The sequence below is a fragment of the Macaca fascicularis genome, chromosome 5 (genome assembly GCF_037993035.2).
Source record: "Macaca fascicularis isolate 582-1 chromosome 5, T2T-MFA8v1.1".
Lineage (NCBI taxonomy): Eukaryota > Metazoa > Chordata > Mammalia > Primates > Cercopithecidae > Macaca > Macaca fascicularis.
The window spans coordinates 92,668,159-92,692,053 of NC_088379.1; the positions used below are offsets into that span (position 1 = coordinate 92,668,159).

A 23,895-nucleotide genomic window follows, 5' to 3' on the forward strand; every position below is an offset into this window, starting at 1 on the left:
AGTTTCCTATTGCATTTCATTTGTGGGTTTAGAACTTGGTTGCTCATTTCATGTATTATCTCCTTTTTCAGTCCTTCAAGGTACATTTTTCCAACTTCTCTAATGAATGATTACATTTCTGAGTAGCTGATCTGTTTTTATCTTATCTAAGCAGTATATTTATAATTCCTTCTTTGCATTGGCTAATCTGATTAGTAGTTCAGAATTAGTAGTTCAGAACCCAATTTGCAGATTATAGCAAACTCTGAAGAACTGTGCTGTCAAGTAGACATACAGTATAAGCCACATATGTAATTTAAACTTTTCTAATACCACATTAAAAACTGTAAAAAGGGGAGGAAATGGAAAATTAGTAAAAAAAAAAAAAATTTCTTTTTGAGACAGAGTCTCATTCTGATGCCCAGGCTGGAGTGTAGTGGTGCAATCTCAGCTCACTGCAACCTCCACCTCCTGGGTTCTAGTGATTCTTGTGCCTCAGCTTCCTGAGTACCTGGAACTACAGGCGCCCACTACCACACTCAGCTAATTTTTGTATTTTTAGTAGAGATGGAGTTTCACCATGTTGGCCAGACTGGTCTTGAACTCCTGAGCTCAAGTCATCCATCCACCTTGGCCTCCCAAAGTGCTGGGATTACAGGCATGAGCCACCACGCCCAACCTAACATTTTAATAATTATATCTAATCCAGTATACCTAAAAGATTATTCAACTCCCAAAATATGTATGTCTGTTACATATCAATAAAAAAATCACTTAACATAAAAATACTACATTCCCCTTTTTGTACTAGGTCTTTATTTCAGATTAACACCATTCAAGTTCAGGTGCTCCCTAGATCTAGCTGTGGCTGCCAGATGGTAGCGTGCAGGACAGTGAGAACTGATAGCCTTCCGAGGATACAAGCCTTCACTTGGCCTTAATTTCTCTCTTCCTCCTGTATTTTCCCTTCTTAACGTTTTTACTTGTGCACATACTGTAAGATTAAAAACAGGTATCTTTGTAAGCTACTCTCAAAGAAGCCGTTTTGAAACAAGGCACTGCATAAATGAATAAAAGTGTTTTTTCCAAAGGAGTCTCTGAAGGGCTGGATGGATGTGCAAATGCGGGCACACTGATTTGTAGGATGCCAGGAGAAGGGAATTTTTTTTTTTCTGTGTTCTATTATTTTGTATGGAGCCAGACTGCTTATTGGTGTCTGGGCAGATTTTGAGCCTACACATCTTAAATTATTCATTTTTCTTAAACTCAGGAGGAGAGGAAGACACAGTGGTGAAAATTGGGGCCTCCCGCAGTTAATTTGAAGATTTTTTTAAGAGAGGATTTCAGGTTTGTTAGGGATTGTCCTAAATTGACTGGCGTCCCAGATTTCTAACTTGGTGACCTGACACTTGGGAGGTTTGGTTCTAAATGCACGTGAGAATTAACTGAAGGGCCTCACCCGTCACTTACCTGCCACCTGCTAGACAGTGTGTGGGCTTCCTCCTGAACCCAGAGCCGTGGGAAGGAGGCTGGCAGGAAGTCTGCACATCAGACTCCTTAGATAGGCTGTGTATGTGCTAACAAGTGAGGCACGAGAATACCACAGAGACTTTCATCATGAAGAATTCTGTGTTGTTTTAACGATTAAATGTATTTAGCGCTTTAGTTGGTATAAATGGATGCTTTGGAGGTACTTAAATTCTTTTTTCTTTTTTTTTTAAAACCCTACTTTCAAGGTAACAAGTTAGAGATACTTAAATTCAGTAGTGACAGATTCCCTTTTCCTTACTTCCACTAAAATACTTACAGTCTTTTCACGTTTTTTTTTTTGGAAAATAGAAACATGTTTCTATATATGGAGAGATAAAAAGTATTAAAAAAATTGTATCAGTGGAGGGGAAAAAAAATGTTAGCTAGAATCCCAGAGCAACTATTTCTATTGTTGTTGTGTATCTTTGTGGTCCTTTCTATAAAATACGCAGGGGATTTTGTAGACGGTTTCCTTTCAACATTATACTTATTTTTCAGTAGAAAATAAAGTAAGCTTTAAGTAGTCCATTTTGAATTTTATACAAACAATAAACTAGTGGATGTAAGTGGATGGTTCTTTTGAAAGAAGTTGGAGGAAACCTCATAAAAAATCATCTCTGTATTATTTGATGTAAATATGCATGTTTCATGGATTCTTTTCTATTTAGAAAAACATCAGTGGTCTATTGAAGTCTACTTGCCTGGATTGTCTGTTACTGTAGACATCTTCCTTTTCCTGCATGGGAGGAATGGTTTTTCTTTATGCAAAAAAAATCTGTCTCAATAGAAATCATGTCAAATCTACATTGTCCCCTGCCCACTCCCCATCACACTCACACACACACAGACACACATGGTAAGTACTAATAGGGTTGCTATGCGTACAGAAATGTCTCCAAAGGTTAATTTACCCTCTTTGCCTTTTCTATCTTTTCTTTTCTGTTTTGTCTGTACTATTATGTTTGCAATAATTTGCTTTGCTGATTATACTGTAATAACAGGGTGAAGCAGAAAGAGACTGTGATAACAAGAAAATCAGACTGGAGAAGGAAATCAAATCACAGTCGTCTTCATCTTCATCTTCATCCTCCCACAAAGAATCTTCTAAAGCAAAGTGAGTATAGAGATTAGCAGCCACCTCATCTCTATGGGGATCAACACTTCTTGGGTCTTGACAGAGCAAAGACATTTTTCTTCTGCAGTAGAATCAGTGGATTAATAAAGTCAAGCTCATTTGGACAATGTATTAAGTTTGTTTTTGTTTCTTGCATCCTTGAGGACCTTACAGGAATTAACAATTCATGTGGCAGCAAATTTGGATTTATCAGAAACATTTTCAGTATGGATAATTTCTTTAGACATCTGGATTTTTTTTTCCCTAAGGGAAAGTAAGAAAGGTACCATTATTTCTACTTTGCAGAATTGGAAACAAAGACACAGAGAACTAACGACTTGTCCAAAGTCAAATAATTCTTAGTGTTGGAGCCAGCATTTGGACTCTGGGAGCCTGTGTTCAGTGCTGCTTTTTGTAGAGATGACTAAGAATCTGTCGGGCAACTCAGTGTCTGTTGCCGGGAAGAGGGGTGGCAGGTGAGAGGTGGGAGTGCCAGGAAGACGTAAATATAACAAGCAACTATTATTTACTCTGATTTACTCAAGAAATTGCTTCAAAAAATGTCCTGGCACAAACAAGTGCATAATGTCACCGTGTGGGAACCGACAGAGATGGGGAAGGCTCAGATGTGGAGGGTGCGGCTCCACTCGCCTTCTCGTCAGGGAAAGGCCTGGGTTGGGAAGCAGCTGAAGCAAGCGTTCGGAATGATTGGGGAAAGTCAGGACCATTGACAGACTCTGCAAGCTTAGAAATTATACAGCTTCCTTTATCACTAATGGGTAGGGCTAGATTTTTGAAAGGCCTCAAAAAGTCCCTGAAGTTTGGCCTGTTTACAACACAGTTTCATGCTTTGTGATACCCTAATCTTTTGTGCCAGCAGCCAGTTTGTAACTAAACAACGAAGCCAAGTGATGTGTGCTTTGCCTCCCCTTAGTTTTACGTGATGTTTCACTCCAGGCCCTGCAGGCCCTCCTCAGAGTCCTCAAAGAAGGAAATGCTCCCCCCGCCACCTGTGTCCTCGTCCTCCCAGAAGCCAGCCAAGCCTGCACATAAGAGGTCAAAGCGGGAAGCAGACACCTGTGGCCAGGACCCTCCCAAAAGTGCCAGCAGTACCAAGAGCAACCACAAAGACTCTTCCACTCCCAAGCACAGAAGAGTAGAGGGGAAGGGCTCCAGAAGCTCCTCGGAGCACAAGGTGAGCGGCGGCGGCGGCCATTGTGTAAGGTGGGATGCATTGCTGTACCTTTACGTTCCCCAAAGAAGACGAGTTCCTAATGATGGCGCTTCACAAGTGTCCATTGCTTTTAATAAGACAATTGTTTGTGTTTAAAATGCTAGTTTTTGGAGGGAGAGTAAAAGGTAGTTAATAATACACAAAGATTTAGGTGTCAGTTTATTATTCTTACAGTGATTTCAGAGGTGAAAAATCAAAATAGATTTTTGTGTTAGTTTTTGATTGGGTGTTTTACAGTAAGAAATTGTTCCCCTGTGTAGTTGTGCTTTGAATATTTGATCTCAGATACTTTCATTCTAGGTTATAATGGGGGAAAATGATCCACTTTCTCAAATAAAAGTTCCTCTCTTCCTGTTAATCTGGGTGGAGTGGGGTGGTGTGTTTGGATTGACTAAGAGAAAATGTTATGTGTGGCTTTGTGAGTTCTCTGATCTCTTGGACATTCTTGCCTTTTTGAGTCCCCAGTTTAGTCAGAACCACCGCTTCAGTTGAATCTGTAGCTGAGGAAGTGTTTAACCAGGGTCGATTGTGCATTGTTTGATTTACTCTTTTTTGAAACTACTCTTTTGAGCTATTTAAGAGGGATGGTACTTTTAGGACAGTGGTCTTCAATGTTAGAGTGTAATCTGTATACTGATTTTATTTTTTTAAAGGGTTCTTCCGGAGATACTGCAAATCCTTTTCCAGTGCCTTCTTTGCCAAATGGTAACTCTAAACCAGGGAAGCCTCAAGTGAAGTTTGACAAGTAAGACTTCAGATGCTTGCTTCTTGCTCTTTTTTGTTTGTTTTTGATTTCCCCCCCCCCCAAAGATGGAGTCTCACTCTGTCACTCAGGCTGGAGTGTAGTGGCATGATCTCGGCTCACTGCAACCTCCACCTCCCGGGTTCAAGTGATTCTCCTGCTTCAGTCTCCCAAGTAGTTGGGACTACAGGCATGAGCCATCATGCCTGGCTAACTTTTTTTGTATTTTTATTAGAGACAGGTTTCACCGTGTTGGTCAGGCTGGTCTCGAACTCCTGACCTCAAATGATCCGCCTGCCTCGGCCTCCCAAAGTGCCGGGATTACAGGCATGAGCCACCACACTCAGCCACTTTTTGCTCTTTCTTCCTCCATTTTCTCCTCTCCTCCTTATTTCCACTTCTCCTTCTTTGTTTACCCTCTGCCCTCCCCTTGCTGTCCTCCCATCCTTTTTCACTCTTGGTCTTAAGTTATCTTGCCCTAGTCTAGTAATCTTTGGCTCATATAACCTGTCCCTGGTTTTTCTTCTTCTTTTTCGCTCATATAACCTGTCCCTGGTTTTTCTTCTTCTTTTTCAGACAACAAGCAGACCTTCACATGAGGGAGGCAAAAAAGTTGAAGCAGAAAGCAGAGTTAATGGTTAGTATTGGCTCTTTATCTCTTTGGTAGAATGTATTCTCATAGTAAAAAGGATTTTTTGGTAGTCTCCATTCTACTGTATTCCCTATCACTCAGCGTATGTGTGGTAGAAAGAAGGGGGTGCAGCAGGCGCAGGAGAAAGGAGTGTATGGGCCCTACTGTTGGCCACAACATACGCACGCAGCAAAATCAGGACCTTAATGATTAAGCGGTAGGTAGTTCTTGGTGGTATTATTTTCTTTGGCTCCACTGATTCAGTCTGATCATGGGCAGATATATAGAGGACCTAGTCACACATTTTATATCTAAGTCAGTGAAAGATAATCTACCTGCTGGTGATTTAATGCATAGGTGCCTTTTTATTCCACTGCATCAATTCCTTGGATGTGAAAAATGAGTCCTGCTGTTGAAACTCAGTCAACGTGTGTTCACTCTAAGACATTTCACAAGGCAGGGAAGCCTGTTTACATTCCAAAATTATCTTAAAGCCTTGAGAGGCTGACCCAAAGGAAGAGTTGAGCTAGGCTATTAGATGAGATTTTAAGATGAAGGTAATAATTATACTGTTGGTAAACATGCTTTAAAGCCATGAATTCTCTTTACCTATTGGCTTTTGGACTTTGTGAAAGATGGTGGTTTTGTAGTTCATTGTGTACATAATTATGCTTTTACATCACTACTGCAATAAATATAATGAGATAATGTTTGCCCTTTGTCATGTGTAGATATCCAAGACTCTGGGGCTTTTGCTTATGTAGTGAGTCCCTAAACCTAAATCCCCACAAATGCAAAAATGCAAAAACCTCCCTGGAAAGCCATATATTGAACTTTGTTACACAGAGGAAGGGCATGAGTGGACTTTTTTGGTCCACATGTAAACCTAATCACACATTTCAGACACCCACAGGGGTCTGAATCAGATTGATTCACCAACAAGATCCTGGCCTGGCGCTCTTCATCCCTCATCTGCAGACCTGTATCTCTTCTGAGACTCTTTCATCAGATACCCTTGCATTAGGCAAAATGTTGATTCTTTACCATGCTGAATTCTGTAAGATAGTCAAATACAGGCCTCTCTAGCCCTGTCCCTAAAACTACCCCGTACCAGGGTGACCTAAGTCAGATTAAGCATCTGAGATTGGCCAGGCGTGGTGGCTCATGCCTATTATCCCAGCACTTTGGGAAGCCGAGGTGGGTGGATCACGAGGTCAGGAGATCGAGACCATCCTGGCTAACATGGTGAAACCCCGTCTACGAGGTCAGGAGATCGAGACCATCCTGGCTAACACGGTGAAACCCCGTCTCTACTAAAAAAAATGCAAAAAATTAGCTGGGCCCGGTGGTAGGCGCCTATAGTCCCAGCTGCTAGGGAGGCTGAGGCAGGAGAATTGCTTGAACCTGGGAAGCAGAGCTTGCAGTGAGCCGAGATAGCGCCACTGCACTCCAGCCTGGGTGACAGAGCAAAAAAAAAAAAAGAATCTGAGATTGTGCCAAGCAGTGGTTTCAGCAGCTTCCAGTTTACCAAGCTTGTTACTGGAACTGTATGAATCTTTGGAGTTTTGGAAAGAGTAAATATTTCGCACTGTCAGCCAGTTATCTAAAGCTTACCTTGACATTGGACACTTTCAGTACTAGATTCCGCGTTATTCAAAGGAGTAACAGTCATCCTCTGGGGAACTTTGTTTTTAATCTATTTATATGCATACATTCTTTCTCCTTACCTAAGGTGACTGTACATCCCAGTGTGCCAGGACAGTCCTAGTTTGTGCCTGTTTCATCTCAGTTTGAGAAATAATTGTATCCTGTTTCACTCTTAAAATATACCAGTTTGGACAATAGGCCCCTGTGGCCACTCACTCCGTAACAATCTCCCTTAACTGCATACTGTTTCGAAGATACGCCTTTGGTGTTCCAAATAGTTACGTACCCAACTGAGTAGAAAGGGATGTATTTCTTCTCTACGTTGTCTTCAACTGATGCGTAGGGAAACTACTTTAACAGTGTTTCAGGAGATACATGGAATCACAGAAATATGGGCATTATTGGCCTTATGATATACTTATCTAAAGGAAGTGAATATTGACAAATTGCTATACAATATTACAGTTTAGTTCATTTCTAGCCTAAAGCCAATATTAACTTTGGAAATCCCATGAAAGAGATGATGTTGAATAAGCATATTTGGAGAATTAAGTTCCCATCAGTGAAGCAAACCAGTCATACCAAATACTGCTGATTAATTGGGGAATACTCATTTGATTTTTGTTCTGTCACTAATCTGACCCTTAGTTCTCCAGAAAAAGTATTTTTTGATTAAGTTACTTTTTAAAATAAAAAATTTTAGAATAATTGAATATTCTGAAATATACATGTATACATATGTACATATACATGTGTATGTGTATAGCAGCCTAGTTTGTTCTGGTACTGGTAAAACATGAGAACAGTATGCACTCAAATCATTCTGTTGTCAGCTCACTGAGAGAAGCGTTTCCACCCTGTGTAGAGTGCAGCAGCATCCCTAAGTAGCATGACAGCCCATACCCTCTCATTGCCGACGTGTCTCCAGCTCCTTAGATTCCACTTATGTCTTTACTCTTTTCCTTTCCTTTCCTTTCCTTTCCTTTCCTTTCCTTTCCTTTCCTTTCCTTTCCTTTCCTTTCCTTTCCTTTCCTTTCCTTTCTTTTCGTTTCGCTTTCTTTTCTTTTCCTTTCCCTTTCTTTTCCTTTCTTTCTTTTCTTTTCCTTCCTTTCTTTTCTTTTTTTTTTTTTTGCGATGGAGTCTCGCTCTGTCACCCAGGCTGGAGTGCAGTGGCATGATCTCGGCTCACTGTAACCTCTGCCTCCCAGATTCAAACAATTCTCCTGCCTCAGCCTCCCAAGTAGCTGGGATTACAGGCCCGCCAACATGCCTGGCTAATTTTTATGTAGAGACAGCAGTTTCACCGTGTTGGCCAGGCTGGTCTCAAACTCCTGACCTCAAGTGATCCACCTGCCTCGGCCTCCCAAAGTGCTGGGATTACAGGCGTGAGCCACCACGCCCGGCCCCTATTTTCATTCTTTCCTTTTGAACATAGCAAATACAAAGCAGAAATTACAAACGCTAATCAGTTGCTTTCAATGTGCGGTACATATGCCATATGTGGAGAGAAAGACAGTTACATCACACTGTCATCAGCTGCACTCGCCGTATGCCACTTAGAAGGGTGCTACATGACAAGGTGTGTATTCAGGTGTAGGGTGACCACCAGTATCTGGTTTTGTTCATATTTCTACGTTCCCTTTAAGGGACTCTGAAATGTTACCCCTGTTGACCTGGGGGGATGGCTTTGTGCACTAAAGCAGACGTCAAAGGAGATTAATCTGTTGGGCTGTAAAATGCATAAAACAATTATTGTTAGCTATTATATCTAACATGCTCATAAACCAAGAGTGTTTTCTGCTTTTTAGTAAACTTCAGCACACACAAAGAAATATGTGTCTGTATTACTGTAGACATGTGGAATAATCTGTTTCTCAAGAAAGTTACAGAATGAGTAATTGCACACTGATAACAAGGAGACTATGTACTTACTGCCTTAGTTTGGATATGTGCTTTCATAAGGCTTTGAGAGCATGGTCTTAATACAGGATCGTTTTCTTTTTCCTAATGAATTTCTGCTAAAAGAGTTTCAGCAGGTCATAGCTAACAGGCTTTGGTTATCATTTTTAGTTCATTCATCCTCACACTTCTCCCTGGCCATAATTAAACTAAGACAGTGGAGGGAAGTCACACTAAAGAATGTGGGTGAGAAACTAAATCAAGGTTTGTCTTCAGCCTAACAATCACCATGTTCTTCTCCCGCAGACGGACAAGGTTGGAAAGGCTTTTAAGTACCTGGAAGCCGTCTTGTCCTTGATTGAGTGTGGAATTGCCACAGAGTCTGAAAGCCCGGCATCCAAGTCAGCTTACTCTGTCTACTCTGAAACTGTAGATCTCATTAAGTAAGTGCCAAGTCATTGTGCTTTCCTTTTCTTTCCTCACCTTTATTGTCTTAACCCATTTGAACCTTAGTGTGAAGATGGCTCAGTAAAGGGGAGCCTTTAAAAAGTTATTGGTCCAAGAAACTAGTTTTTGTCCTAAACTAAAATTGCGTTCTAGATGAAGTGCTAGCACAGAGTAACTGGGTCCAACTACATCATTTTGCTAAGTGCACCAAGAAGTGCCAGAGCTTTCAGGGAGAGGTTGGTTTTTTCCAGTTTAACTTTCTTATCAGATGACCTCTCCTCTCAGTTTAAGCTTCTGCTTTGTTTACTTACCTACATTTCAACAGGGGACTCAGTGAGGACACAACTTTACTTGGTTTCAAGAGGTAGACAAGCCACGCAAGAGGCATGTCCTCGCCTGGTTTTCTCAGTGGCCTGGATTGCTGCTCTAAAGCCTTGGGTTTTTCATTTTCTTCCTGTGATGCTCTCATCTGTTTAACATCTTCAGGAAAAGTCAATCTAAAATGGAAACAAGCATAATAAGTTGTATTTGTGTCTGCCTTTGTTTAAAACCTGATGTACTTTTATGTTTTCCTGTAGATTCATAATGTCATTAAAATCCTTCTCAGATGCCACAGCTCCAACACAAGAGAAAATATTTGCTGTTTTATGGTGTGTATTTTCCTTTGTCTAAATAGTACTAAATTTGTTTTTGCATCTGTTGATGTTACAAAAAGATTTTGAAATTTGTTTTCTTAATGTGAAAATTATGAAAAGCAAGTCAGTACTTTGGTCAAAAGGTTAATCCCCCACTGATAGTTCTTACAAAATGGTATCTGCCGCCGTTTTTCTGATGGCTTGTTAAATGCTTTGGTCTTGTGATATAAATTATATCCTTCTGTTTTCCACCAGCATTTACTTTTAGGATAGTATGAACAGAGCAGTAAGATTCTTTACATACCAACTCACACAGGTGGGGAAAACGCAGTGTGTTCGTTAGGCTGTAGAAGGTGAGATGACTGCTTTTCTGTCGTCTGATAGTCACGTGCAGTTTCCCTTCTGTCTTTGTTCATAGCATGCGTTGCCAGTCCATTTTGAACATGGCGATGTTTCGTTGTAAAAAAGACATAGCAATAAAGTATTCTCGTACTCTTAATAAACACTTCGAGAGTTCTTCCAAAGTCGCCCAGGCACCTTCTCCATGCGTTGCAAGGTAACTCTAATATAAATAATTTCCAAAATTGAGTCATTTCTTTCTTTACTTCTTGCTTTGTGACCATTTGTATGCTTACATATGTGAGTTTGTCTTTTCAAAAATTGTTGGCTTCAACTATGTGCTGATTGCTCCTAAATTTAAATTATTAGCATATTTCTACCTTTTTGAGAAATAGTTATAAATCAAGGTTTTTGCTGATTGGAAAACATAAAAAGGTAATTGCAAAGAATGTAGAATTGAGATTTTTGAGCTTTGAGGGTTGGTTTGTTTTTTGAGACAGAGTCTTGCTGTGTTGCCCAGGCTGGAATGCAGTGCTGCAATCTTGGCTCACTGCAACCTCCACCTCCTGGGTTCAAGCGATTCTCCTGCCTCAGCCTCCCGAGTAGCCGGGATTACAGGTCTGTGCCGCCACCTCGCCCGGCTAATTTTTGTATTTTTAGTAGAGATGGGGTTTTCACCACTTTGACCAGATTGGTCTCGAACTCCTCACCTCACATGATCTGCCTGCCTTGGGCTCCCAAAGTGCGGGGATGCCACAGGTGTGAGCCACTGCGTCCGGCCGAGCTTTGAGGAGCTTTAGATAAGCCGAAGAACACAAAACAAGAGGCAGAGCCATCAGAACCAGAGCCAGAGTCCTTTCTCTGTGTGTGTGTGTCACATAGCTTCTTGGCATTTCAGTAAACAAGACATTTCCAGAGCCATATGCCCTTCATCTTCTCCAGGATCCACACCAGTAATACTAAGAATGAAAATGATTAGCAAAATTATTTTCCCCACTTTGTGAACTAAAATTGTTCGTGTATGCTCTTAAGTTATTAGGAAAAAAAAAAAAAAAAGAATCCTTGTACAAGTGTTTTTAAAATGAAGTTGGAATTTTCTTCCCTGTAGTCCTTGCCTAGTATTTTTTAATTTGGTCATACTCCTTGTGAAGTTCCTAGTTCTGATAAGTTTTGCTATTTTAAGAATATCACTTACACGACTGCCCTATTTCTAGCACAGTCAAAAGAAGAGACTCCCATATGGCCTCTCTTAAAAAAGAAAGTCCTGATTAAGAAGTAACTTCATATTACCTCTGAAGATTTTCATGGCTGCTGCGTCTGAGATATTATTCTAAGCTAATAGATTGTCAGTCACATTATTTTAGATAACTCCTTCAATCGTTTGTCCATCCAGTATATACTGAGCACCTTCTTCATACCAAGCCTTGTTTTAGGTACTGGGGATACAGTGGACAAGAACCACTGCCCTCATGGAGCTTTCACTCTACTCTTTGCAAATGTACATTCTGCTAGGTCCGTGCAGCCCAAAGGGCAGGTGTAACATCATGAGGCTACTGCCGCTGAGCCATCTTTCCATTTTATATTCATTAACTCTTTTTTATTTAATCCACATTGAGTCACATGTTAACTTGCAGGTCCAGATATTCAGCCAAGAGTGGAGTAAAGAGGAGATTGAGTCTTCTGATGCATGATACTTATATTAGTTCATTCATTGACTCGGCAAGTATTTATCAGGAGCCTGCTTTTAGCACCCATTGTGCTAAGTACTACTAATGCAAAAATTAATAAGACATAATTTCTGCTGTGACCCAGGAAAAGGAATAAACAGTAGATAAATGCAAGAAAAGAGAGATGTTCAAGTGGTGGCAGAAAGGAAGCTGTGATGTATCCAGGGTATCCACAGTGTCTAAAAGAATGCATGGTACAGAGCAGGTGCTCGGTTAGTGTTTACTGAGTGGATGAAAGGATGAAATACAGGTGGGTGCACACACATATGCATACATTACATACATAGAGTATTGTCTTACTAGGAGATTCCAGGCAGAGGAAGTAGACTATGCGAATGGCATGGGAAAGCATATTTGGAATACAGATTAGCTCAGCATGGTGTCTCGTTTTCCTTGTAGGAGTGACTTTAGCAGTGGTTATCATTTTGGCAGGTGTGTAGTGAAACTTTGTGTCTTGGACTGTAGTCCCAGACACGTAAATCGGTGATCTGGGGGCTACTGGTGACTGACTGACCAGTTCTCTCTTCTCTTCCGCCTCCCAGAAGCACAGGCACACCATCCCCTCTTTCCCCAATGCCTTCTCCTGCCAGCTCCGTAGGGTCCCAGTCAAGTGCTGGCAGTGTGGGGAGCAGTGGGGTGGCTGCCACCATCAGCACCCCAGTCACTATCCAGAATATGACATCTTCCTATGTCACCATCACGTCCCATGTTCTTACCGCCTTTGACCTTTGGGAGCAGGCCGAGGCACTCACAAGGAAGAATAAAGGTAAATAAATGGCTTTGTGGTGGTAATTACTGGGGTGTGTGGATTGGGAGGAAATAACATTGGTTTATATTTTAAGTTCAGTTTCTTGGAGAAAAGGAAATGTGTAGCTGTTTACTTTAATTATATTTTCTCCATTCAGCCTCAGAACCTAGTTGCAATTATTCCTTGAGCACTGTGGCGTGGAGCTGAATTTCTGTGGCTAGATCTTAGCAAAACCAAAATAGAAGTGGTTTTAGCGCCTTGCCCCTTCTGAAATTCTGTTGTCATTATTTCAGCCTGAGCTCAAATGCTAGCTGAAAGGCAAGGCAAATGAGGAAGAGGAGTCACTGGCTGTTCCTAGGCTCAGCACTTTGGAGATACAAAGTAGCATAACCCAAATACTGAAATTATTGTTTGTTTTTAGTATATGTTAAGAAAGATTATAGTACGAGAGATGCAGTGTAGTAAACGTTATTGAGACTTGTTTAGGGAAGAAGACCCTTGGAGAAATGCAAGGTTTAGGAGAGTTGGAGCCAGCTGGCTGTAACCACTTACTTTCCACATAGCCTCTTAGGGCCTTATCCGTCTTATCAAACTGATAATACTTTTAACTTTTTTTTCCCCCCCATTAATGCATCTTTTGAGGCAAAGGTATAAATTTGGTGTTTTCCAAGTGCCAGCCACTGTGCTAAGCATTATGGATTCCGCTCTAAAGCAAACCGGGTTTATAGTCTAGTGGAGAATTAGCAAGCAGTGACAGTAGATTGTGATCTTTTTTCTGTGATAAAGTGCAGAATATTGTGGGGACGTACCTTCTGGAACCTTGAATTTTAATTTTTGTGTGTGCTTGTGTATTTACTTGTTTTTTGGTTTTGTTTTTGCAGAATTCTTTGCTCGGCTCAGCACAAATGTGTGCACCTTGGCCCTCAACAGCAGTTTGGTGGACCTGGTGCACTATACACGGCAGGGTTTCCAGCAGCTACTAGAATTAACCAAAACACCTTAATGGAGCCCCAGGTTGATTCAATGCCTTGGGAACTATTTTTGCACATTGGAAGCCTCAAAAACAGTCCAGACGTTTGTTTCATCAGGACACCAAACTCTAAAAAGAAGCACCACGAGATGGCCAGGACATTTGTCCACTTAAACTCTCCACAACGGTGTGATCATTGGTTGGACACTATGGTTATGCAGAAGCAGAGATGAGGAGGCTGGCCCCAGAGATGATCTTGCCCTTCCTAACTAAAGGACAGAAGTGCAATGTAGCTTAAATGGGTGTATGAATGGTCTAGAAACATTTCTTTTTTTTTTTTTTTTTTTAACCAGCAGAATACAAGTTGCAAACGAAATGAGGAGAAGCAGTTTCAACTCTGAAAGTGAATTTACATCATCTTGGTAGCCACACTAGTCCATTCCCAGAAGGAAATTTTTTTTTTAACAATGACTTTTGGTGAAGGGTTTTGTGGATGATTTTTTTTTCTTTTGAGTTTTGGGAGAAATATTTGTTTAATAACTTCTAATGGCCATCTGTAAACCATAAGTAATGAAGGACTCCACTGTGCCCCACTTTCTGCCAATGAACAGTGGCTTGATAATACCAAGTATTGTTGTAATTTATAAAATTGAAGGCAACCCCTGCTCCTGCCGCCCCCCACCCGCCATTGCCTAGAGTGCTGCACATTCACCCCAGCTCTGACTTCTCTGTTTCTGTGCTGAAAGTCAGCCCACGTCGGAGCGGCGAGGAGGAGCCACAGCGCACGGGGTGCCGCCTCGAGGTCTGCACGGGAGGACTTGGCGCTGCCATTTCCCACCCCTGCTTCAGCAAAAGGGACTCTCTAACAGGGCAGTCACTGTTGACTCTATTCTGAATTTCCTACCTTGGGGAAGAAGGGAACCAACGTTTATACCTGACCAGAGGGCTAAAGTGCTTTTAAAGTTTTGTTTGAGTAGAGCTGGAATTTGAGGTGCTGATCTGTGGTCTACAGTTATGTGGTAACTCATGTTGTCCAACCAACTCAGAGTTTTGTCAGTGAACAAGAAAAATGAAATCTGCTTCTTAGAGAGGCTATATTTTTCTGCTACAAATTATTTTATATTTATAGCAAAACTAGACTTTCAGAGTCTGATTGTCTAGGGGAAGTTAACTTCCTGAGAGGATGTAGAGATTTGGGGTGTTTAATTAGACTTTTGAAAAACTCGTCACCACATGCCTTCACTCCAGAGTGTTCTCAGCTGGATTTGATTTGGTTGAGGAGGAACTGTGGCCCTCCGTAAGTTATTGCCATAGTGTATACATTAAACCAAGTCCATTTTGAATGACCTAAAATGAAATAACACAATCAGAAATCCCATGTGCCCATAAGCACAGCTTTTTCTTTTTCATTGAAACTTTAATGGTTATTGGAAACATTACTTTGAGTGCAGTGTTTTTAAAAGCCAATTCTTTTTTATCCCTTTTAGAAGTAGAATGTGCACACTTACTACAATTGAGGAGTGTCATCTCTATAACTAGTTTTCTCCACCTTTGCCCTATTCTGACCCGCTACGTGTTTCCTACCATGCGTGTTTTACATTTTCCTGTTAGTGGAGGAGGGAGAAACATCTTTATTTGTAATGAAGACATCTAAGATCCCTTTGATGAATGCAGGAACTCTCTTGGTTTGTAAATATACAAAGGGATATGGCGAGGGATGGGAGCGAGGCTTGTCTCTCACAGTGTGAGTGGTCTGTGTGGGGCTGTTCCTTCAGTTTCTTCTCCAGACTGTTGTTTGGTTCTCACTAAGTCAGAGGTCTGGTCCCTCATGTGAAAGCCAGAGAATGACAGCTGTAGTCATATCTGAGCATAAGACCTTGATGTGTGATTCCTGATGACCGGTTCATTTATTCATGTTCTAATGCAAAGCCCCGGGTCCTTTCTAAACTACTAGTTTTAAAAACCTGTGTTAAATGAACAGTAATTGCCTGGTAGGTTTTGTGCGTTTGTAGCATTGTGTGGCCATCTCCTATATGTAAGGGACAAGGCACCAGAATCGGGCTTTATTTTGATATTGAAGATGTTATTTAACATCTTTCTTTTTTCCTTACTCCCTTAGCCATCCCCTCCCCTTTTGCCCCATCATTCCCTAGAACAAGCCACCTGTCAGTTGTGAAAGGTTGTGTTCTTTATGGCAGGTCCTGTCTATGTAGATGGTGCCAGAGCATGTGCGTGTTCTGTTGGCAAGCCACAGTGCTCCCTTGACTGAAGACATTTCCAAGTAGATTTCTCAGCCAGCTCTAAAACAGATTGCTTTTTCAGTGGCCTTACTCTGTGGGGGTTTTTTTTTTCCTTCTGAACTTGATATAAAGATTTTATTTGTCCCTTGAAAAAGTAACACATGTGCATAGATCAATTTGTACTACTTTGGTCATTGGATATTTCTGATCCTTATTGCATTGTACCTAAAAGAGAATAACTAATGGTAACCTTTTTAATAGAGTATGTGAAAGGCAGTGGCTGAGGAATCCTTAATGTTCATAGGGTGTTTTTGCTGTTACAGTTGTATATAGAAGTCTAAAGGATTTTTAAAATCATTTGCACTTTTTCACTGCATGCTTACAATTCCCAAAGGCAAAATCTGTACTGAGGTAGATCATTTTGAAAGGATTAGATTATAAAATTAAGCCTTTGAATATGCAAAGTTCTTATAACAGTAACAGTACACACTTCACAGTAAGACAAATGCAAAGCATCTTAAGGAGTGAAAATAGAGTGTAAATCTTGCCTTTGGCACTACAAGGGGGTGTGTGTGTGTGTGTGTGTGTGTGTGTGTGTCTCTGTCTGTGTCTGTCTGTCTGTCTGTGTCCTTAGTAGGAGATGGAAGAACACTGTTTTATTTTTAAAAGTGTTGAATTACTGAATTTAAGATCCCTGCTAAATAATGAAAAAACACTTTAATAAAATTTATCAAATTATACTGGGTTCGGATTGTGAAAACATTGGCCACCTAGTAGCAGTGATGAGGAGTGGGAGGGCCCAGCAAGCATTTATCAGAAATAGAATCACAATGGGAGGAGAATTTGACTGTCTGATATTATGATTTGATCACAATACTGAATAGGAAAAGCATCTAATATTTTGTAACAAAAAGACCTTTATATTATAGATCTGTTTTGACCAAAACGTGTAGCTATTTCCCTTGGGCAAATTGGACCACACTTATCTCCCTTGTCCTATATTCTTTAATTTCAGGTCTCGGGATGTTTAAAAAGCTAAAATCCCCTACCCCTTTCTGGCTGAAAACTTGCCTTATTTGGTATCTTACACATTAATGTTACTAGCATCGGGAGCTTACTGATTTATTACAATTCATCTTCAGTAATTTTTAGAAGCAAAAAGAAAACCATTGTATCCTCCACAATTAACAAAACTGTTATCTCTGATATACAAAAGTATATAAATACATAAACAGAGAATAAGAGGCTGATTGAATTGTGCCTTTGAACCTAGTTTTGAAATACTGCTGTGTTTGTTTTGCCATGGCTTCAGGGATGCTACATGACTTGCGCCTTTTACTCCTCTGCTTTATGAAGTTTGAGTTGTATTTATGCATCTTAAGGTATATTAAGGCTTGAGGCTGGGCTTTTTTTTTTATTTTTTGTACTTAAACCTGCTTGCTTCCTACCACAGATTCTTTATTTTCCCAAACACTACAAAAAAACTTTTAAAACTTTGCCATTTCATCTATTTACACTCTTTGCCACTGATTAGCAGTATTTAAATCTTGCAAGAATATTTTGTGCTTCCTTTAGAAACACAAGAGTATAGAGTTTTCTCCCTGGAAGGTGAGAGTTAGGCATTGTAGCCATGGAGGGATGTGGGGATCGATTATGGCAGTACCTTTTTCCCTCCTGGTCTTGAGCCAGTTGCCTTTTGTTTTGGGTCCTACTTAGGATTAATGGATGTAAGATATTTTCCTGTGCCTTTATCTTGTGTCATTCTATTGGAAGGAGGTGTAATGGCAGAAGAGCACAGTGTTGGGGGTTTTCCTTCAAACACTGCAAGTGATATTGCCACCATGTGAACCTCAAATATGCAATCCAGTTGTGTTGGTTTCTCGGTGACTTAGAGTGTTCATCTCTTCATGAATTGTGAGCACTGACCGTGTTCTGTAGTTCTTATTTATGGTGAGTTGACAAATACCAACTACTGCTTTTCTTTAGGTGGCTATAAATTTCTTATTGTCAGGGGGAAATGACACTATATTCTGTTCCACTGAGCTTCAGAGCTCAGCAGGCAGTGTATTGGGTAGAGAAGTGCCTGTACTTCTCTATCTAAGAGGGCAGGAGGGAAACCCTATAGCTCCTTGTGAGCCTATATATTAGTATGTTGGCCTGGAGGGGACACGGGAATAAGACCACTCATAGTGAGGCTGGCCACGCTGTGCTGGTTGGACCAGGCAGTGGCTGACCTAAGGAAGACAACTTGCTTTTCTTAAAAGTAGGTTTTTAAGCAATGCTTAACACAGGCAGTATTAACTTCACCTTTTGTTCAGGCCACCAACATGTATTGTTAAAATTACTGCACATCCCCCCTCAGATATCAAGTATACACTGTTCATGTTAGGGTGTGTGTATGTGTATGTGTGTATGTATGTGTGTATGTACGCACGCATGTGTCCCAAATCTTGTTTTAATTTTTTTTTTCTGAATGTGATCGTGTTTTGGATAATACCTGAGCAGGGTTGCCTTTTTTTTATTTATTACCATTATATATTATATTATATTATATATTTTTTGCTTTCTTATAACTTTGGAGGAAATTTAAATCTTGGTATTAAAATTGTTTTAAAAAGGAGTAAATTTTCCAGTTGATAAATGAAAAATCACTGGTCTATCTTTAAAATAATGAGTTTTTCTTTAATTACTGTGGAATAATGTGCCAGCTCTCATCAACACAATGATTTTGTACATAGGGTAGGGAAGCAGTGATGCTCTCAATGGGAAGATGTGCAACACAAATTAAGGGGAACTCCATGTATTTTACCTACTTCAGCAATGGAACTGCAACTTGGGGCTTTGTGAATAAAATTTAGCTGCCTTGTATAGTCGTTTGAAAGAGAATATGTGATCTGTGAGATAATTAATAGTTTTTTTTAGAAAAGTCTGCAAAAGATCTTCCCAAAGACAATGTGCCACAGATCTTTTGTTCTCTGTAATGAGGATTAATTGCTGTTTAAACAAAAACGTAATTGTTCATCTTTAAATTCTTTCCTTTTCATAAGAGGATCAAGCTGTAAAAAAACAAAAAAATTAATAAAAATTTCAAGAAATCATTGGGGTTGAATCCATGCTTTTCCCTTTACCTGAATACAGTAATTCTTAATACCGTTATGTGAAATTGCCATCTATAGCCAAGGAGTTTCATGTGAACAATGTGCCCTTATTCACAATATTTATTGCTGGAATGGAGAAAGAACTGTGCTCAGAAGGCAGCTTATCCTTCTGTTCAGTTGTTCTAAGATCATAATCAGACACAAATTGGCCTAACATCACTAGTGTGGCTTCTTATCCTTAACATCAACGAGGGTATAGCAGTGACGAAATTTGCCATGTAGACAGGTTTGTAGAATGTTGGTATTGAAAGGAATCTAAAGGTTATCTGGCCTTTTCACCCTTTGCCACCGTTAAAGAAAAAATATTCTTCGTGATTTCATGAAATGGGGAAGGACCTAGGTGCTGAAATCTCACTTCCTTGTGTTTGGATCTGATTTTCTAGTTTGCTAATGATGTGACCCTTGGTCAAATTAACCTCTCTGCATTTCTCTTTTACAACTGTTGATATGGTATCCACCCAGTAAGATTGCACGGATCACATTAGACGATGTATGGAGATTGCTTAGCATGGTGTGTGGCATTATGTAATCACTCAGAAACCAGTGGCTATTTGATTTCCTCCCCCTTACTGCACTGCCATATCCCAACTGCTGACCCTCCAGCCGGAACACTCACTGCCTTCCTCTTCCTTTTTAATTTTTTATCCTTCCAAACGTTAGATCATGCTTCACTTGGACTAGTCCTACTGAACAAACATAGACCCAACCCCTGTAAATTTATAGTAAAGTTGAAAAGTCAACAATAACTGTTGTACAAGGCATGCAATAGCAAGTGTGGGGAAAGGGAGGGAGTGTTTTAGATCTGATTGAGAAAAACTACAGGGAAAATAATTGGAACTAGGGCTTGAAAAATGGGTCTCAGTTATCAAGTCTCTTCTGGGTGTTGAACCTTTTTCACCAAAACTTTCCATATCATATCTTGTATAACTTGGTAGTAGTAGTCCAGGTATGGTTGTGCCAATTTAACCTCTTTGTTAAACATTGAGATTGTTTCTAATCTGGCGATATTATAAAGAATGTTTCCATGACCATCCCTGGAACAAAATATTTGGGGAAATTCAAATATTTTTAATTTGGGATATTTCTTTGGAATAAATTCCAAGAAGTGGATTGTATGGTGAAAACATTCATTTTTCTTTCTTTGGGAAAATATTCAAACATATCCTGAAAAAACAGAAATAATACTATGTATACATATATACTTACCACCTAGATTCAACAATTAACATTTTACCTTATTTTTTATGTAAATGTGTAGGTGTGTACGCTCACGCTGAATAGTGAGTTGCAGACATATTTCACCCCTAAAAGTTGTAGCATGCAACTGTCAGGACACTTTCCAGTGTAGTCACAATACCATTATAGGATCTAAAGTCATTTCTCAGTGCTTAATGTTCAGTCCATATTCAGATTTCTGTAGTGGCCTTCAAACTTACCTTTTGAACATGGCTTCAACTGTTTCATGCATTACATTTAGCGGTTATGTCTCTTTAGTCTTGAGAACAATCCTTCCTTCACCCACCGCAAGCCTTTTTTTTTTTTTTTTTTTTTTTTTTTTTGAGACAGGCTGGAGTGCAGTGGCACAATCATAGCTCACTCTAGCACTCGGTCGATCCTCCCACCTCAGCCTCCCGAGTAGTGGGGATGACAGGCACATGCCATCATGCCCAGCTAATTTTTGAGTTTTTTATAGAGACACAGTTTCACCATGTTGTCCAGGATGGTCTTGAACTCCTGGGCTCAAGTGCTCTACCCTGCCTAGGCCTCCCAAAATGCTGGGATTACAAGTGTGAGCCACCACGCCCAGGCACCCTCCCCCCTTTTTTAAATGTAATGTCCCCCATCCTCGATTTGTCTGGTTCCCCCAAATGTTCATTAATTCATTCATCTCCTGTATTTTCTACAAACTGGAAGTTCAGTCTAGAGGTCTGATTATATTTGGCAAGAATCCTTCACAGGTGATGCTGTGGGCTTCATGCTGGATCACATCAGGAGGTAATTAGAATGGTTTTTACTGTGTGATAATAAATTTGAGTCTTTGGTTAAGATATAATCACCAGAACTCTCCTTTATAAATAAGATCTTTTTCCCTATCCCCACCACCTTTTGCTTGATTTTATTATAGCACACATTGATGATCCTTGCTAAAAACATGATTTCATTAGGAGTTAATGGGAAGAGTGTATTTTACAGGCTCTTGTTATTGTCACATTACCCATAGAAAAGTTTTACTGGCCGGGCGCGGTGACTCACACCTGTAATCCCAGCACTTTGGGAGGCCAAGGCGGGTGGATCACGAGGTCAGGAGATCGAGACCATCCTGGTTAACAAGGTGAAACTCCATCTCTACTAAAAACACAAAAATTAGCCGGGCATGGTGGCAGGCGCCTGTAGTCCCAGCTACTCGGGAGGCTGAGGCAGGAGAACGGCGTGAACCTGGGGGGCAGAGCTTGCAGTGAGCAGAGATCATGGCACTGCATTCCAGCTGGGCGAGACAGCAAGAATCCGTCTCAAAAAAAAAAAAAAAAAAGTTTTATCACATGTTTTCAGAGTATCTACTTTCCAAATCCTTTACCTAACCTGGGTGTTATGTTGGAAAAGGGGAAGGGGAAAAATCACCGAACTTGATAGGTGGCAAATGGTGTGCCTGGTGTGTTTTATTCCGTGATAGACTATTTTTCCCTCACATTAAGCTGCCATTTGCAGTGCATGGGTTATGTGACTAGTATTCTAGACCCAGTTCAAATGCCCATCTTGGTAGATGTGGGGAAAGCTGTTTTCACCAGTCATACAGATTGAGTTCACCAGTCGGAAGGGTTCTGCTAATAAGGAAGGGGATGCTGAGCGATAAAGATGATCCACCAGGCTGAAAAATGCATGTTTTTCCTTTTGATTTATGTATTTAGAGGATAGTAACCTTTTGTTAAGTATTTCTCTCCAAATTAGTTTTTTGATTTTTATTATGCTGGGCTTTAAAAAAAAAAAATTTAAGTAGGTAGACTTCTAGCAATGTCCTTGCAGTTTCTGCTTTTGGTGTCTCCATACGATGCATACAGACTATTTCCGAAATGCTGTACAAGGCAGTTTTACTACCACTGAATACTGGCAACTACTCTGTGACGTTAAAGCGGTAATCTCCCTTTGTGTCCTGTCTTTTATTAGCAAGTATCTGGGCACTTTTGGAGCCTGCATTATTTGAATAGGTACTGGCTCACTATTTGCCAGGGTTGTTAGGAATGTAAATTGTCACAATCCAGGCTACTTTTCAGTCAGTCATCTAGGTGGGGCTTAGAACCCTCAAATCCATTCCAAGTAACTTTGAAACCCAATGTGTCTTTATCAGAATATAATCGGAGGTTTATCTGCTGTTACTTTGGTAGTGATTAGATAATTGTACTGTCTAGTCTGTTTTGTCTGAGGAACAGGACTCTTTCAGCATTTGTGGTTTTCCAGTAGACCACACTCAGCTGAAAGCAAGACTGTACTGAGACACCAAGGCTCTGATAATAAGGGCCTTTGCCCTTCCAACAGACTGAGGGCGGGCCTTGAAATACTCTTTGAACACACAATTCTATTTTAGCTTTAAAAAGACCATGTGACTCCCCTGGATGAGTGCTTTAAATCACCCTTCTCTATTACGGAGGCCCAGTCCTAACATCTCATTTACCTTATTTCATGTGTAGGAGGAAGAAACAATTATGGGTTTTGATATCTTCACTGTTAACTATTCCTATAAATTATCCTCTAAGAAACACCACCACCCCTTCTCAAAAATGGTGCATGAGCATGTATTTTCTTAGGAGTACTCACACTATTGGATATGGAAAACTGGTCGTGCTCAACTGAATGAACTATAGAAAAATGCCTTTAGTTTTCCATCTTTGAACTACAATCTTTGAAGAAACTCCTTGTGCAGGTAAAACTTGGTTCCCAGGACTGCAACTGAGGAATTCACAATCTCAAGGGAGAAGCAAGTGATCCTGGTAGGGTGGTTTTAAAGCGCTTCCCAAGCTTATATATACACAAGAATGTAATTTTTTAATCCTATTTTTAAGCTGATTTACAGACTAGTAAAACAAATTACAGTCAGCCTTCCATATCCATGGTGGATTCAACGGATAGAAAATGTTCAGGGTGAAAAATTCCCACGAAGTTCTAAAAGACACAATGAATTTGCCACGTGCTGAGTACTATGTTGCATCCACGTGAATGAAGTGATGTGTGGTCATTGTATTGGGTATTGAAAGTAATGTAGAGATGATTTATAGTATATGGGAGGATGTGCACAGGTTATATGCAAATATTGTGCCATTTTACAAAGGGAATTAAGCATCCATGGATTTTGGTATTTGTGAGGATCCTGGAACCAACCCACACTGATACCAAGGGACAACTACATAGAGGCATACAGGGCAAAAAGTGAAAGGGCAAGTGCACTTCGTCCCCAGATTCTACAGCCTCTAAGTTCGTGTGGATCTTTCTACAACTTTTCTGTGCATTTTTTTTTTACACTGTGTATCCTTTTTCAATGTCCAGCGTATTTTGGCTACAAAGTACCATGTAATAAGATTATGCCACCATTTACTTAAATATTTTCCCATTATGGACACAGGTCGCTCCTCCCCACAATATTCTGTGGTTACAATGTACTGAAGGAATCGTAGTACACAACATCTTCGTACATTCTTACAAGTATTCTATAGGATAAATTCCTGGAAGGGAAATGTCTGGGTCAAAGCGTAAGCTAAATTTTAAATTTTTGATGTTATAGGCTGGGCGCGGTGGCTCACGCACGTAATCCCAGCACTTTGGGAGGCCGAGGCGGGTGACCTTGATCACAAGGTCAAGAGATCAA

The 23,895-nt window shown here is 40.3% G+C and overlaps 1 protein-coding gene across 17 annotated transcripts in view; it reads left to right on the forward strand.

Annotated features, from left to right (window-relative positions):
* The window catches only part of AFF1 (ALF transcription elongation factor 1), a 207,576-nt gene extending 188,585 nt beyond the window's left edge, over nucleotides 1–18,991 (forward strand). For 16 of the 17 annotated variants that reach the window (XM_045392632.3, XM_045392634.3, XM_074040094.1 and 13 more), the window contains 9 exons: nucleotides 2,511–2,623; nucleotides 3,581–3,818; nucleotides 4,511–4,602; nucleotides 5,176–5,236; nucleotides 9,083–9,219; nucleotides 9,802–9,873; nucleotides 10,277–10,414; nucleotides 12,467–12,690; nucleotides 13,554–18,991. In XM_045392632.3, the coding sequence (XP_045248567.1) occupies nucleotides 2,511–2,623; nucleotides 3,581–3,818; nucleotides 4,511–4,602; nucleotides 5,176–5,236; nucleotides 9,083–9,219; nucleotides 9,802–9,873; nucleotides 10,277–10,414; nucleotides 12,467–12,690; nucleotides 13,554–13,675 (1,197 nt within the window). In that variant the 3' untranslated portion in view covers nucleotides 13,676–18,991. Of the gene's footprint in view, nucleotides 1–2,510; nucleotides 2,624–3,580; nucleotides 3,819–4,510; nucleotides 4,603–5,175; nucleotides 5,237–9,082; nucleotides 9,220–9,801; nucleotides 9,874–10,276; nucleotides 10,415–12,466; nucleotides 12,691–13,553 lie in introns of those variants that run through there. The other variant, XM_045392636.2, reaches the window with a different exon arrangement.
* Nucleotides 18,992–23,895: the final 4,904 nt, after the last annotated feature.